We start from the raw sequence: 16,422 nt of genomic DNA, 5'->3' as shown, positions 1-16,422 counted from the left end.
TACCAAAGATTCTTCTTTTATTGGACCTAAACCTAAACAAACATTTTGAAAAAAGGTGTGAACTGTTACACAATGTTCCTGGGATGAACCGAAATCACCTCACCTTCATTGTTCTTTATAGGCCTATTATGAACACTCAAGCTACACATATATATAAAAAAAAAAAAAGCAATAAACACAGAAACATACTTGACCAAATATAAGATTATATTATGCTGAGTAGTTTCATCCGTTCATTTTAATAAAAAAAAAATCTGATTTAAAGTAGTCTAACATCCCGTTTAACAATTTTTGGTTCCCAGACCTTAGTTTTTGGTTCCCAAAAACTTTTATGTTTTGTTTTTGGTTAGCCAGGAAGTTTTCTTAACGTTCCCAGAATGTTAGTTTTTTATTTTAGAACGTTCCCATAATGTTACTTTAACGTTCCAAAAGACTGTTCGTTTTTTGTTCATAGAACAATATTCTAACATTTCCAGAATGTTTTTGGTTCCCAGAAAGTTAGTTTTTTTGTTTTTAGAATGTTATTCTAATGTTTTTCTAATGTTCCCCCAACATTAGTTTTTGGTTCCCAGAACATTATTATTTTTAAGGTTTGTTTTTGGTAAGCCAGTAGAGTTTTCTTAACAGAAATATAACGTTAGTTTCTGGTTTATATAACGTTAGTATAACATTATTTTAACATTCACTTAACATTCTTATAATGTTTCCCAACCTCTTTCCAACATGATCACTCCGCTGTTCATCAGTTATCATCCAGCACACTCGGGACCCAGTAAATAGTATATATGGCATGGAAATGATCTGTATGGACACCTAATTAGTATTATGAAAAACTTATCTATTGTTTAATTAATAAAAATAATCTGAGCACATAAACTATCATACATAAGATTAAATACATTAAATCTGTCCATTACGGGGTAACCAGATTTTAAATTTCTTGAGCACCAAATAAATTTGACTTTAACACAATGTATGGTATATAAAATATGACATTTATTCACAGATATAAAAAAGAATAAAAAATGACTTAAAGTAGGAAATCAGTACATTCATTTTCTTAAAACTCAAGTGTATTTTCTCATTGATCTCAAAACAATATAGTATCCATATTATTTTATTATTATCTCACTGTTCAAACAACAGCCTATTCTGTAAAACCATAGTGTTCTGTCTCAAAAAAAAAAAAAAAGGGACGTAAACGTCACCGCATTTCGTATCGCTGTGTTGTTTGTCCTTCTGCGCACGCCTTACATGTCAATGTGGCTATGTTGTTCTCATAATGTGTGCAATCCAGATCAAAATATTAGTTAGTAAAAACAAAGAATAATTATGGGAGATGAGCATTTTCTCCAGGTTAACAACACTAGCAGCTCCCGCTGTACTTTCTTCAACACAGAGCCCGACGACTATCGATGTGTAAGTACAAAACACGGTTTAAAAACTACTGTAATGCTAACTTGTTAGCCCTCATGCTAATCACAACATGACATCATCCTTTCCAGGCATAATGATGTTTACTACTACTTTTACTGAAAGCATAACATGAAAGTTAAAAAGTGTGGAGTGATTTTTGACAAATTAATTTCAGTCAAACGTTTAAACTTTATTTAAAAGATGAGTCACGGTGAGATAAGTTTCGTAGGAAATGAATCATTTATTGATCTGTGATCAGAGCACAGGAGGAGCAGGAAAACACCTGACTGTTTACATTTCTTTAATGAATAGTCGGAGAGTATATGAAACTGTGTAGTGTTAGGGGGGAAAGTGTCAAGAACCAAGGTGTTTATTTAAAACGAAAAGAAAAATATGTGCTACTGAAAGGGTTATTGAGTAATAAAAGCTGATTGTACTGATTGTTATTACGGTCTTCATGGAATTAAAGTCATAGCACTTTTTCTTCCTTATTTCCTTTTTAATTTTCATTAGATTTACATATGTGTTTTAATCCACAGGATGTGTTACTTAAAGTGAAAAGAGCCACAGGGACATTTTCAATAGTGGCATGGTGAGTCGAATCATTGCACTTTGTTTTTGTTCTAAAGTGACATTTGAGCATTTTTAACTTTATTAAAATTTCCTGTGTAGCTCTTTCATGCTGCTTGCGATATGGCTGCTCCGTCAATCTAACTCTTTGGCTCAGGTACAGTTATGCTCAAATGTTTGTTTGTTTTTTTAAATTAATACTTTTACCCAGCAAGAATGAATTAAATGTATTAAAAGTGACAATAAAAACACACTATCAAAAGAATAATAAGTAAATAAAAAAAAGTTTTTGTTTTGTTTTTTACATTAAATAACAAAACTTAATACTGACAGTAATGAGAAACGTTTTTTATGCAAAAAAAAAAAAACATTATACATTATACAAATCAGCATATTAAAATGACTTCTGAAGGATCATGTGACACTGAAAAGTGGAGTAATGGCTGCTGCAATATGTATAAATTACATTTTAACATAATAAAAAAGAAAGTTTATTTTAAATTGTATTAATATTTCACAACATTACTGTTCTTACTGTATTTTTGGTAAAATAAATGTGACCTTGGTGAACATAATATTAGCAGAAATATTATAGACCCCAAACTTGTAGTGTAATGTCTGTAATTCTAACCAATAATTGTCACATTCAGTCATATTGTTGATTATTATGAATTATTATTATAATATTGAATCTTTTTTTTTTATCTGTTTCATATGTGTTTGTCCTTTTTCCTTTGTCTTTTTAGAAAATGATACGCAGTCTGACAGTAGCTGCACTTCTTGACAGTGTTGCTTATGTTATGGTGAGTTTCTTTGATTCATTTGTGTGTATGTGACAGAGAGACTTGTTTAGAGAGGAATTATTCTAGTTAATGGAAAATGTTTTCTCCCTTTTTAATAAATGTATTTCTTAACACATTTGCTTTCTTCTTATCCACAGGGAGAGTCTCATCCAGAGGGGTCTCTGTGTAATTTTCAAGCCTGGTGGCTCACATATTTTGGTAAATTTGGCAACTGTTTTAAAGATGTGTTTTCATACGTGCAGTGACGTTTATATGTAAAGTAATAGATAATCAGTTCTGACATGGGATAGTAAGATGATTCATTTTTTGGCTTTAGTGTAATTGGTAGAAGACATTTGAATACATAGAATTCAAACATGCAGTACACATGATACTTCTGTATAAATTCCAATAACTGCATCAAAATAGAAAGATGATATCCTGTATCGACTGTGTCGTGCTATAGTTGTTACAGTTTTTGGCTGTTTCTTTCAGACTGGGCTGCGCTGATGTGGGTTTGTCTTATTACTTTTAATCTGTACCTGAACCTGGTGAGAGAAATCAGAACTGAACATTATAAAATGTGAGCCAGTACACACAAAAACATATTTAGTTGTGCATACATAGAGATAGTGTTCCTAACATCTGCATGTGTTTCTCAGACTGTATCATGTGATGGCATGGGGTGTTCCTCTGCTTATGTCCACCCTCCCCCTGATGGTTGGATACTACGGTCCTGCAGGAGCCTGGTGGTGAATGACCTTTCACTTTTGATATATTCTCAATCGCAGTCGTATCACTGCAATCATCATCAGCCTTTTCTATCATTGTTCTCTTGCAGTTGGATCACAGATAATCATGTCGGGTGGAGGTTTGGCATGTAAGTTTACAATGTTCGGCATGCGTGTGAGTGTTTGCGGAAATGCATGTTTCTAGGAATGAATCTGTGTTGGACTAATGAAACTATGTTATGAATTGCATCATTTTTCAGAGGCACACGTAGCTCATGCTCTTTGAATCTCAGGAATTTCCGTTCCCGTTCTAGTGCATGCTGGTGTTTTTACAATATTTGTCACTCTATTTATGTCCAGTTATGTTGTGTTAAGGATCATCCACACTGGAAACAAGTATATTTGGACACTTAAAATGCATAAATGCTGTTGCATAACAAAACAAAATATCAAATAAAATAATACATATGAATGCACAAGATGTCCAACAGTGTATTGGTTATTGGCCAATATTTAATGTAGCAGCATCGGTCGATATTGAATGTTTAAAGGGATAGTTCACCCAAAAATGAAAATTACCTCCATGATTTACTCATCCTCAAGCCAGTGTATCTGACTTGCTTTATTCAGACGAATACAACTGGAGTTATAATAATAAAAAAATAGTCTCTTCTAAGCTTTATAATGGCAGTGAATGGCTGTTGAGGTTTTGAAGTCCAATAAAGTGCATCCATCCATCATAAGAGTACAAAACATGGCTCCAGGAGCTTCTTTTGAAGCAAATCATTGCGTTAACTGTCGTACACGCGTTCAGTGGTGTTCCTCCAGTGGATGACATAGGACATAGGTGTAGCATAAGCTCTGGTGAGAATATGCTAAACTCAAGAACCAAGTTTTGTTTATAGGAGCAAAAGGAAAACCAGTCTCCTCTTGACTTATATCGAAATCTTCAGACATTTTTATTTATTCATTTATTTAAATCCTAGTTTTGAATTTTTAATTTGTGAACGGTGTTTTGTTTAGTTTGCTCCTCTGCGTTTCCGTGTTTGTCATTTCTTAAACAAGTGCATTGATTAGCCTCAGGAGGCCTCTGTTAACCCCCTGGAGTCGTTTGGAACACTTTTTATGATGGATGGATGCACTTTATTGGACTTCTTTTGGACTATTGAATCTCAACACTCATTCACTGTCATTATAAAGCTTGGAAGAGCCAGGACATTTTTTAATACAACTCTGATTGTTTTTGTCTGAAAGAAGAAAGTCATGTACATCTTGGATGGCTCGAGGGTGAGTAAATCATGTAGTAATTTTCATTTTTGGGTGAACTATTACTTTAACTGTTTGTGTTCATTTCCCATGTTTTTACATTTAGACTACCCTAATCTTCAAAAACTTATCTGCACAGTTAAATGAATCAATTTTTCATACTCTATAGACATACACTATATTATATATTAGAATATTGATGAAAAAAAGAAAAAATATATAAACAAACAAATAAATAAATAATCTTCAGGCAGTTATCAGACTATTAATATTGTTGCATCCCTAGGCATTTATTTTACAGAAACATAATATAAGCACACTATCAAGTGTCCAAAATGGGCCTCTGTTTGTGTATTGTCTTGATTGAGGTGTAAATTATTGTTTTTGCAGATGGTACATTCCTCTGTTTAGCCTGATTGTCCTCATGATCTGTTGTTATGCTCGAATCATCTGTGTGGCCAACGAGAGGGTGAGTAATTGTGATTTACAAACATCTGTTCAAGGGGTCATCGGATGCAAACTTCACTTTTACATGTTGTTTGAACATTAATGTGTGTTGGCATTGTATGTACAAATGTACATGATGTAATGATAAAAATCCATGCAGTGGTTTTTAATTAATCTGTAAAAGTAATTTCCTTAATAATACTTTTTCATATTGAGCCATTCTCAGAGGCCGCTCCCATGATAGTTGATTGACATGAGCGTCTTACCTCAGATCAGCTGTAACAGTCAGACCTCCATTGTTTTGATGCCGGAGCAGGGATGTAACTTGGACAAGAATATCTCAGATTGAGCGATTGAGGTGTTCTGTTGCTGGATGTAATAATGAACATAGTGGTCGTCATTTTCTCCCGACATCTGAGCCGCTGAAGATGCAGTGGATTACGTTTGTTTGTGAAGGGAAAGCATCTCCCAATCTACATAAATTGCGCAAATCATTTGTAAATCACCGATAGCAGAAGTGAGTACAAGTTTATGAATCTCTGCAATCATCTTTCCTAATAATGTGCTAGTTAGTAAGTTTTGCGGCTAAACATGCTAAATGCGGCTAAAGTAAACAATCTCTCAGAGCAGCAGAGAGAAGAGGGGGATGGGGCAAACAGAGCTCATTTGCATTTAAAGGAACAATCCCTCAGAATTTTTGCAGAGCTCATTTTGACAAGGTAAAAAGCGTGTTGTTTTACACAACCATTGAAAATTTTTAACCAAAGTACATTATGGACTTTTCATTAAGACTCTAAAGAATCATATCAACTTGTGGAAAATGGGCATCCGATGACCCCTTTAGAAATGGTCTTACTACTAATTTAATTCCATGGAAACGTGCTGTTGTATTTAGGTGTGCAATTCAAATTTATTGAAAACAAAGCTTTATCTCCTCCCATTCTCTGGTAATGCTGACTTACCACATTAAGGCTGAGAGCGACATTCCACATTCCTGAACATTTTGCACGTCTGGCAGATTCTGACACACACTGACGTAGTAAATCAGCCCATGCATGCTCATGTACGTGCAGACATCTGTGTACTTTACACTGGTCTTTCATTTAGCAGTGTACATTAAAATATCACTAACGAGATTATGGGAATTGTGCAGGAGCAGTGCCGTTCAGCCATATACCATATAATGATCCATGCATCAGGAATGTAAATGCATGTTTTTTTTTTTAATTACTGTATTTATTTCAGATGCGTTCCTGGTTAGGCACCTTTAATCCAGAAAGAGAGAGGAGGAAGGTATGTGTGTGTGTGTGTGTGTGTGCAGCTGTAACAATGCTGCCATCCACTGGCTTATACATCATTAAACTATTCAAATTATTACTTCCTTCAGATTTCTCTAGCCGAAGAGATCAGACCATTGAAGTGGTATCCCTCAGTCTATCTGCTTGTCTCAATCTTCCCCCTAATAAATCGGTAACTACACTTTCTCACCACATCTTACAGGGATGTAATTTTTGTGTATGCACTACCAGTCAAAAGTTTTTGAACAGTAAGATATATATGTATATACAGATTTCTATATTTTTCGACCTGAAGTCTGAATTTGTAATCAGTCAAGGAGCTTGGAGCAAGGAGGTGTCTTAACACTTTTGCATCAAAAAAAGTTTTGTAGTTTAATTATAGAAAGCAAAGAAATTAAGATAGCTATACATATTAGTATTGTAATATTCTCATAACTGTGGATGCATCTTTGTGTGTGTGTATTTCTGCAGACTTCATAATGCTGCTTACCCAAAGGACCCTGTGTTTTCTTTGACGTTACTACACGTGCTCAGTGCACCCTTGCATGGGCTTGCAAATGCTCTGGTCTTCGGCAAAGACACCTGGAGTCAACTGAGTATAACAGGAATAAAGGTACAGTTCGTGCTCACTGGTCTCAGCCACGGTTAGCTGTTGATAGTCAACTTACATACGCACTTTACTAGTCACCTAGTAAGCTGTTTGATTTCAATCTCTTGTTCTTGTAACCTGCTTTCTTCAGATGGCTGTTCAGTCTCGACTGTGTGACAGCACAACGATTGGAGAGTACCATGCTACGAATGTAAGATACACACATGACCTCGATACACACTCCGATTCTGACGATGAGGACAACAACATTCTATTTTACAGCCCGGACATGATCTTAAAAGATAGGGGACCCTGGGAAAATGTTTAGAGAAGTGTGTGCATGTGTGCACATATTTTTACACTCTTTGCCTTTAAAGAATTTCATTCAGTGTTTCTGTGTTGCAGCTTTCATGTCAACACTTTAATTATTGCATGTATTATTATAGTTGGAAAACAAAAGAAAATGGTTGATAGTACTGTTAGTACGTCTTCCTTTGTTGTTAATGACGGGTAGAAGCATATACCTTTTTTGTACTGTATTACTGTATTAATACGGAAAAGCTTTCAATCAAGCTTTTTACCACCTCAGAATAATGTTTTGTTGTATATAATGGAATTAAAGACTGCCTTTTCTATTTCACTCTGTTGAATATTTCAGACATGTGCTTTAAAAGCATTTGAGCATGTTTTGCTATTATATTTATGAAAATGTATGCTATATTTTTGTATTGTTTGCTGATTCAACCATTTTTAAATACAAATCTAATTACATTTTTTTGTTTGTGTGTCTTTTTTCTAGTAGAAAGAGCAGGAACTTTCAGCTAATTAACTTTAAGTTAATTAAATATAGATACTGAGTCTCTTAGCACTTAATGAGAAAGCCCTATGGAGTAATACATGCTTCCAATGAATTGCTTCAGAAGAGGGTTATAAAAGGAATAAATCGGTGTAAACTAAACGTGTCTGTTTGTGTAACTTTGTCTTAGTAAAGCCACATTCTAAACAATACTGACACCGAGTGGACAGAAGTGTGAACACTTTGTTTATTCTCGTCAGAAACAAATAATTTTGTCTTCCTATATTATATTGTTTTATGTAATTTTAAGAAATGGATTCAAATAAAGATTATTTACAGTATTTAGCAAACTATAAACAAAAGGAGATCTACTTTTTTTCGTTGTGTTTTCCTGATTGGCCGTGTTGAGTTATGTCATCTCAGCGCGTTTAATAGCGATTGGTGAACAACTCATCGTAAGTGGCAAAGGAGCCAATCAATGATAAGTGCGTTGTAAGAGTGAAACGCTACAGTAAGCCATACGTAACATATTTTCATAACAGCAGCTGTTTGAACAGGCAGGGCGCTTCCGGAACAACAACATTAACATTCAGGTTCACAACCTGTAAACGACGCTTGTGTTTGAAGGCAAATTTCTGGGAACGAAACAGATACAGTAGAAACTGTACGTTCTGTACACCATGGTATGACTTGTGATAAAAGGTAAGACTTTCTAGTTCTTTAACATTAGAACAGAAGATTATAACTATTTGGTTTCTGTTTAGGAGATAAACGCCTATAATAAATATGATAATAATCTATTCTAGTCTCTTATTACAGCTTGTTTCATTAAGAATTCTTATATATACATTAATACACTACCAGTCATGTTTTTTAAAGAAGCCTGCATTTATTTGATCCAAAATACACCGCAGTAAAGATAGTTTGCGGTTTGATATTCGGATTTCTTTTGGCTATAAATACACAACGCGCTGTCATAAACATGCAAATAATCCCGAATGTGGTTCTCCATGATTTGTGAATTCTGGTGATGATGTGCCTTTTGGCCGAAATTTTATTTTATTTTTTCGACTCTTAATTTTATAATGCTTATAGCCCCGAAAGTTGGAAACTTAGCAGACTGAAACCAGTGTCATGTGAACCAGCTTGATCTGTGAATTTTTTCACAGCAAAGCTCTTGTCCGTAACCCCCTTGGTAAGTCCGCTATAGTAAGGAATGTGAAAAATATGCGCTCTTCATGTTTAACGTATTTTGCCATTAAACACGCAGACTGCTCAAATACAAAAACATTGTTTTTAAGTCAAACTCGATTTGTGAAAACTTTCACAATCGCTATTTATTGCGTAACAGTGTTCCTAATGCTCTGCTCTCTTTTTCTTCTATCAGTACTGGTCAGCTGACCCTTCCCTGAGTCATATTATTCACTATTCTGATCTGTGAAAACTTTCACAGTTCAGTATTGGTCAGCTGACCCTTCCCTGAGTCATATTATTCACTATTCTGATCTGTGAAAACTTTCACAGTTCAGTACTGGTCAGCTGACCCTTCCCTGAGTCATATAAATCACTATTCTGATCTGTGAAAACTTTCACAGTTCAGTACTGGTCAGCTGACCCTTCCGTGGGTCATGTAAATCACTATTTTGATCTGTGAAAACTTTCACAGGTTAGTACTGGTCAGCTGACCCTTCCCGTAGTCATATTAATCACTATTCTGATCTGTGAAAACTTTCACAATTCAGTACTGGTCAGCTGACCCTTCTGTGAGTCACTAACATCACTATTCTGATCTGTGAAAACTTTCACAGTTCAGTATTGGTCAAGCTGGCCCTTTCCTGAGTCATATTAATCACTATTCTGATCTGTGAAAACTTTCACAGTTCAGTATTGGTCAGCTGACCCTTCCCTGAGTCATATTATTCACTATTCTGATCTGTGAAAACTTTCACAATTCAGTACTGGTCAGCTGACCCTTCTGTGAGTCACTAACATCACTATTCTGATCTGTGAAAACTTTCACAGTTCAGTATTGGTCAGCTGGCCCTTTCCTGAGTCATATTAATCACTATTCTGATCTGTGAAAACTTTCACAGGTCAGTACTGGTCAGCTGACCCTTCCCTGAGTCATATTAATCACTATTCTGATCTGTGAAAACTTTCACAGTTCAGTACTGGTCAGCTGACCATTTCCTGATTCATGTACATCACTATTCTGACCCAAATTGAACTGTGAATTTTTTCACAGATTAAAATAGTGATGTTACTGACTCAGGGAATGTTCAGCTGACCAGTACTGACCTGTGAAAATGTTCACAGATCAGAACAGTGATGTTAGTGACCCAGGAAAGAGTCAGCTGACCAATACTGACCTGTGAAAGTTTTCACAGATCAGAATAGTGATTTATATGACTCAAGGAAGGGTCAGCTGACCAGTACTGAACTGTGAAAGTTTTCACAGATCAGAATAGTGATGTTAGTGACTCAGGAAGGGTCAGCTGACCAGTACTGAACTGTGAAAGTTTTCACAGATCAGAATAGTGAATAATATGACTCAGGGAAGGGTCAGCTGACCAATACTGAACTGTGAAAGTTTTCACAGATCAGAATAGTGATGTTAGTGACTCACAGAAGGGTCAGCTGACCAGTACTGAATTGTGAAAGTTTTCACAGATCAGAATAGTGATTAATATGACTACGGGAAGGGTCAGCTGACCAGTACTAACCTGTGAAAGTTTTCACAGATCAAAATAGTGATTTACATGACCCACAGAAGGGTCAGCTGACCAGTACTAACCTGTGAAAGTTTTCACAGATCAAAATAGTGATTTACATGACCCACAGAAGGGTCAGCTGACCAGTACTGATCTGTGAAAGTTTTCACAGATCAGAATAGTGAATAATATGACTCAGGGAAGGGTCAGAACTTGGCCAGTACTGATCTGTGAAAGTTTTCACAGATCAGAATAGTGATTTATATGACTCAGGGAAGGGTCAGCTGACCAGTACTGAACTGTGAAAGTTTTCACAGATCAGAATAGTGAATAATATGACTCGGGGAAGGGTCAGCTGACCAATACTGAACTGTGAAAGTTTTCACAGATCAGAATAGTGAATAATATGACTCAGGGAAGGGTCAGCTGACCAGTACTGAACTGTGAAAGTTTTCACAGATCAGAATAGTGAATAATATGACTCAGGGAAGGGTCAGCTGACCAGTACTGAACTGTGAAAGTTTTCACAGATCAGAATAGTGATTTATATGACTCAGGGAAGGGTCAGCTGACCAGTACTGAACTGTGAAAGTTTTCACAGATCAGAATAGTGAATAATATGACTCAGGGAAGGGTCAGCTGACCAATACTGAACTGTGAAAGTTTTCACAGATCAGAATAGTGAATAATATGACTCAGGGAAGGGTCAGCTGACCAGTACTGATAGAAGAAAAAGAGAGCAGAGCATTAGGAACACTGTTACGCAATAAATAGCGATTGTGAAAGTTTTCACAAATCGAGTTTGACTTAAAAACAATGTTTTTGTATTGAGCAGTCTGCGTGTTTAATGGCAAAATACGTTAAACATGAAGAGCGCATATTTTTCACATTCCTTACTATAGCGGACTTACCAAGGGGGTTACGGACAAGAGCTTTGCTGTGAAAAAATTCACAGATCAAGCTGGTTCACATGACACTGGTTTCAGTCTGCTAAGTTTCCAACTTTCGGGGCTATAAGCATTATAAAATTAAGAGTCGAAAAAATAAAATAAAATTTCGGCCAAAAGGCACATCATCACCAGAATTCACAAATCATGGAGAACCACATTCGGGATTATTTGCATGTTTATGACAGCGCGTTGTGTATTTATAGCCAAAAGAAATCCGAATATCAAACCGCAAACTATCTTTACTGCGGTCCAAAAACCCAGCAAAAGCAGTAATATTGTTAAATATTTTTCTTCAGAAGTTATTCTAATATGCTGATTTGCTGTTGAAGAGACATTTATTATTATTAGCACTATTTGAAACAGTTAAGTACGTTTTTTTTCAGGATTTTTTGATAAACAGAAAAATCCACATATAAGCATTTATCTGAAATAAAAAGCTTGTGTAACATTATACACTATATATCATTCAAATGCTTTTTTGGTGGGGGGATGAAATTATAGAAATTAATACTTTTATTTAGCGAGGATGTGTTAAATTGATCAAAAGCGATGATAAAGACATTTATAATGTTACAAAAGATTTCGATTTCAGATAAATGCTGTTCCTCTTAACTTTCTATTCATCAAAGAAACCTGATAAAACGGACTCAGTTGTTTCCAACATAATAATAATAATAATAATAATAAATAATTTTTTTTTTAGCAGCAAATCAGAATATTAGAATTATTTCTAAAGGATCATGTGACTGGAGTAATGATGCTAAAAAATCAGCTTTAAATTACATTTTATAATATATTCAAATAGAAAATATTTTAAATGGTAAAAATATTTCTAAAATGTTACTGTTTTTGCTGTACTTCGGATCAAAAAAAATGCAGGCTTGGTGAGCAGAAGAGAAGTCTTTAAAAACATTAAAAATCTTACTGTTCAAAACCTTTTGACTGGTAGTGTATACAGTATGCACAACATAATATTCATTAAACATTGTAGTAAAGCATAACAAAAGCATGTATATTCTATTCAGGTGTATGTCAGCTACTTATTTTGTTAATGAGCAAACATTAACAAAAAGTTATTACCTTTTTGATAGTACTGTGTAAATACCATGATTATGATTCATTCATTACCATGGTTAAGTACTATAGTATTATCATCTGATAAGATCACTGTACCATGGTATCACCACACTGCATTTTGTTTAGATAAAAATAATGATGAGCTTTTACAAAATCTTCTTATTTGTTTATTTTGATGAAAGAATTGTGCTTTATATCACATAGTGTAATATTGATTTTTGTTTTGTGTGTTTGTATAATGACTTGTAACATTTCCTCTACAGCCGGCTCCTATGTGGTGCGCAAGATCCGTGCTGCGCTGACAGACAGGGAGCAAACAGAACAACCTGTTCGCACATCATGTAGTCTGGCTAAAGGTGAGTTATAATCACTTATCTATCTCTCGCTCTCACGTAAATATCAGAAATATAAGGAAAGTACATAGGGTAAAAATTGTTTAATTACTCTGTAGCCTTATGTGAACAAGGCGAAGTACATTAGAGTGAATTAGTGTTCATTCCACATTGTACAGATAGTGCATTCAAATATCACATTAAAGTTGTCTGACGTGTTTGTGTTTCCAGGTAAAAAGGAGCGCTATGCATCAGACGCGGCATTAATGAACGCCCCAGAGCCTCAGGGTGCTGCTGGATCATCTGCATCTACAGAGAGAGCTGTAAAGCAATGTGGTTCCTGAGGTTAAAGGTCACGCAGAAGCAAATCTGGGCTGAAAAAAACAGCATTGCTGGACACCAGCATTTGTCGCTGGTGTGCTGGCGTTTCAACAAGGCCATCCAAACTGGGCTTTTAAGTAAAGATTTTAGCAGAAGGCTCAGTCCAGTTTTGCTCTGCGTGACCTGTTGTTCTTAGATGCCAACACTTGCTCCTCCTCTCTCTTTCTTTGTCTCTTTCTCTTGTTCTGATTCCTGTCAGCTGTAGTTTGTGAAGGTCTGTTCATTAACCTCTACCTCAGGGGCGGTTCAGATCTGATGTTTACCTACAGCTTTTTTATTTATACTCAGCAACTAACTGACTATACATTGACTAAAGACATATTGCTGTCAGTAACAATAAAAGCTGACACTATTTATAAGATTTTACCATTTTTGTAACTTTAAAAACAAAAAATAAAACGGTCCAATCTTTGTTCTCTTGTTTAATTTAGGGTTGTTTTGTAATATCTGTCCACTCTAGGAAACTATATTCTATGATCAAATAAACACATTTCTGTATTTTAATTACGAATTATAAAATAGGAAAGTGGGATTTAGGTAAATACTCAGGGTGTTGTAGTGTTCATCACAGCATGACAAAATATTATTGCTGAAAATATAAAGACTGGAAATTATTTTGCTGCCATTTTCCAGTATTAAAGGTAGGGTAGGCAATTTATTTCAGAAACATTTTTATACAAGTTGAAAGCCTCTTTTCAATTCTGATAACAGTGCTATGCAATAGTCAACATTTGAAGTACATCAAAACCTTTCATCAAAGTTGTCCTAAAACTAAAACAATACCTGTTCTTGTCTTAGGACAACTTTATTGATCCACTTCAAATGTTGACTACTATATATAAAATATATTTATTAGGGTACATCAAAAAAAAAAAAAAAAAATTAAGTTTGGCCCTAGCATAAAGACAGCAAATGTGAAAAATACATTAAAAATATATATCTACTGAGGCCACGTGATGCAAAATATAATTTTAACAGAAATGTTGTCTTTATGTTTCTTTACTTATTTAAGTGACGACATGACGTGTAGGCAAGTATGGTAATCCATACTCATAATTTGTGCTCTACATTTATGCAGAGTCAACACATACACACACCGTGGGAACGTAGCAGTGGGCAGCCATTTGCTTCAGCGTCTAGGAGCCATTGGGGGTTAGGTGCCACCTCAGTTTTGGGTAATGGTTAGAAAGTCAGACTCATAACCCAAAGGTTGTGGGTTCAGTTCTCAGAACTGGCAGAAAACATAGTTGGGGAGAGTGAAAGGACACATTCTTTTTCCACACTCAATATGCACAATTGGCGTCAATCAGTTTGACGCCACACTGCACAAAATATCAGTGGCAGTGGGTGAATAAGTAAAGAAAAGTAGAGAAAATAAATATATAAAAAAAGCAAAGCATCAAACCCCCAGTTGTTCCCAGGCAATGCAGCAAAAATTGAAAAAGCATATTGTGAAATATTTTACTTTTAGATAACTGCATTCTATTTGAATATATTTTAAAACGTAATTTATTCCTGTGATCAAAGCTACATTTTTTACCATTTACTGCACGTTGTTATGAACCCAGAAGTCTTGTCCATAGGCTTACTTTTGCATTGAAGAATAAGGTGGATAACGGCATGCCAAATTTCTACTACTTGTCAGCCTATGTATTTGCATACGTCGACACAGCCAATAGCCAGAGTTTGGGGGCGTGGCAACTGTTTAAGACTGAGCCAGAAGGTGTTTAGCTGTGGAAAAAGAAATCCCAGATTTCGTTACAGAAGTGCAAACCAAAATTCGAAGACTTGCCATAATACGCAGAGACAGACAACGTGAAGGGTAAACACTGGCAGTATCTTTACAAGATTGAGGAATTTGATTGAATGTTTGGGTTTCAATGGATACAACAAACTTCAGAGTTTTTTTTCTGGACAGCTAAGCTAAGCTTTAAGTTAAGATTCCTAAAATGTTGAACCTTTTATCGAAAGTAGTCTACTTTTACATGTCTACTTTTAAGGCAGACATGCCTTATGATCTGTGTTTGTCATGTTTGAGTTGACAGAGACTTGATGCGCAAAAAATATGCTTTATTTTTGTAGTTCCACCTGATGCCACTTCCAGAACAAAAATTTACAGATAATGTACTCACCCCCTTGTCATCCAAGATGTTTATATCTTTTGTTCTTCAGTCGTAAAGAAATTATGTTTTTTGAGGAAAACATTTCAGCATTTTTCCCCAATGGACTGATATGTTGCCCCAAGTTTGAACTTCCAAAATGCAGTTTAAATGAGGCTTCAAACGATCCTAAATGCAGTTGTATACGATCCCAGCCAAGGAAGAAGGGTCTTATCTAGCGAAATGATCGATTATTTTCATAAAAATTATACAATTTATATACTTTTTAATGTCAAACGCTCGTCTTGTCTTGCTCTGCCTGGACTGTTTTTGTTCTGGTTCATGACAGTTAGGGTATGTCGAAAAACTCCCATCTCATGTTCTCCCTCAACTTCAAAATCGTCCTATATCTCTGTTTTACCTTTTTTGTTAAGGGTGTTTGATCTTCTTTGCATGTTCACTTTTGCAAAGACTGAGTCGGTACTTCCACAGCGATGTAGGATGATTTTTAAATGATTTTTGAAGTTGAAGGAGAAAATACGATTGGAATTTTTCAACATACACTGTCTTGAGCCAGAATACACAGAGTTCTGGGAGAGCAAGACAAGACGAGCATTTGAGATTTAAAAGTATTTAAATTGTATTATTTTAATGAAAATAACTAGAGATGCACGATATTGGATTTTTGCCGATATCCGATATGCCGATATTTTTTCATCTAATTTTGGCCGATACCGATACCGATACCGATATATATAATTTTATTTGGAAAGTTAGTTTTTAACAATAACTTATTTGTTAGGATTAAATAAATAGTAATGAGTGGTTTATATTCAATCCCTTCTTTTTCATCAGTAGACTAGCATTATTTATGATCTGAATTTTGTGAATTAAGTTCACCTTTGCTATGTTATAAGCCGAACTTCGGATGCTTTCACTTTCGAATTCGCAATCTGAATACAACATTTCAAAACGAA

At 35.2% G+C, this 16,422-nt stretch overlaps 1 protein-coding gene and 1 long non-coding RNA gene across 2 annotated transcripts; both read left to right on the top strand.

Annotated features, from left to right (window-relative positions):
• The first annotated feature begins 1,242 nt into the window (after positions 1–1,242).
• Positions 1,243–7,874, top strand: si:dkey-100n23.5 (cyclic AMP receptor-like protein A). The gene is made up of 13 exons (XM_051119973.1): positions 1,243–1,419; positions 1,956–2,008; positions 2,089–2,143; positions 2,733–2,789; positions 2,927–2,987; positions 3,264–3,351; positions 3,431–3,520; positions 3,610–3,648; positions 5,156–5,234; positions 6,458–6,505; positions 6,600–6,682; positions 6,982–7,123; positions 7,251–7,874. The coding sequence occupies exons 1-13, from the start codon at positions 1,333–1,335 to the stop codon at positions 7,425–7,427; spliced, it is 1,059 nt and encodes a 352-aa protein (XP_050975930.1). The 5' UTR covers positions 1,243–1,332; the 3' UTR covers positions 7,428–7,874.
• A 544-nt stretch (positions 7,875–8,418) lies between these two features.
• On the top strand, positions 8,419–13,758 carry LOC127171474 (uncharacterized). The gene is made up of 3 exons (XR_007828520.1): positions 8,419–8,597; positions 12,897–12,989; positions 13,197–13,758. It is a non-coding gene; the product is annotated as an uncharacterized LOC127171474 (long non-coding RNA).
• The last annotated feature ends 2,664 nt before the right edge of the window (positions 13,759–16,422 follow it).

This window comes from Labeo rohita, chromosome 9 (assembly GCF_022985175.1).
Source record: "Labeo rohita strain BAU-BD-2019 chromosome 9, IGBB_LRoh.1.0, whole genome shotgun sequence".
Lineage (NCBI taxonomy): Eukaryota > Metazoa > Chordata > Actinopteri > Cypriniformes > Cyprinidae > Labeo > Labeo rohita.
This window is presented reverse-complemented; position numbering and strand designations above follow the sequence as displayed.

Bases quoted from the DNA above. Each gene is read 5' to 3' on its own strand.
- si:dkey-100n23.5 (XM_051119973.1), top strand. From the start codon at position 1,333: ATGGGAGATGAGCATTTTCTCCAGGTTAACAACACTAGCAGCTCCCGC. The intron at 3,649-5,155 runs GTAAGTTTACAA...TTGTTTTTGCAG, and splicing joins GTCGGGTGGAGGTTTGGCAT to ATGGTACATTCCTCTGTTTA. The intron at 5,235-6,457 runs GTGAGTAATTGT...TATTTATTTCAG, and splicing joins TCTGTGTGGCCAACGAGAGG to ATGCGTTCCTGGTTAGGCAC.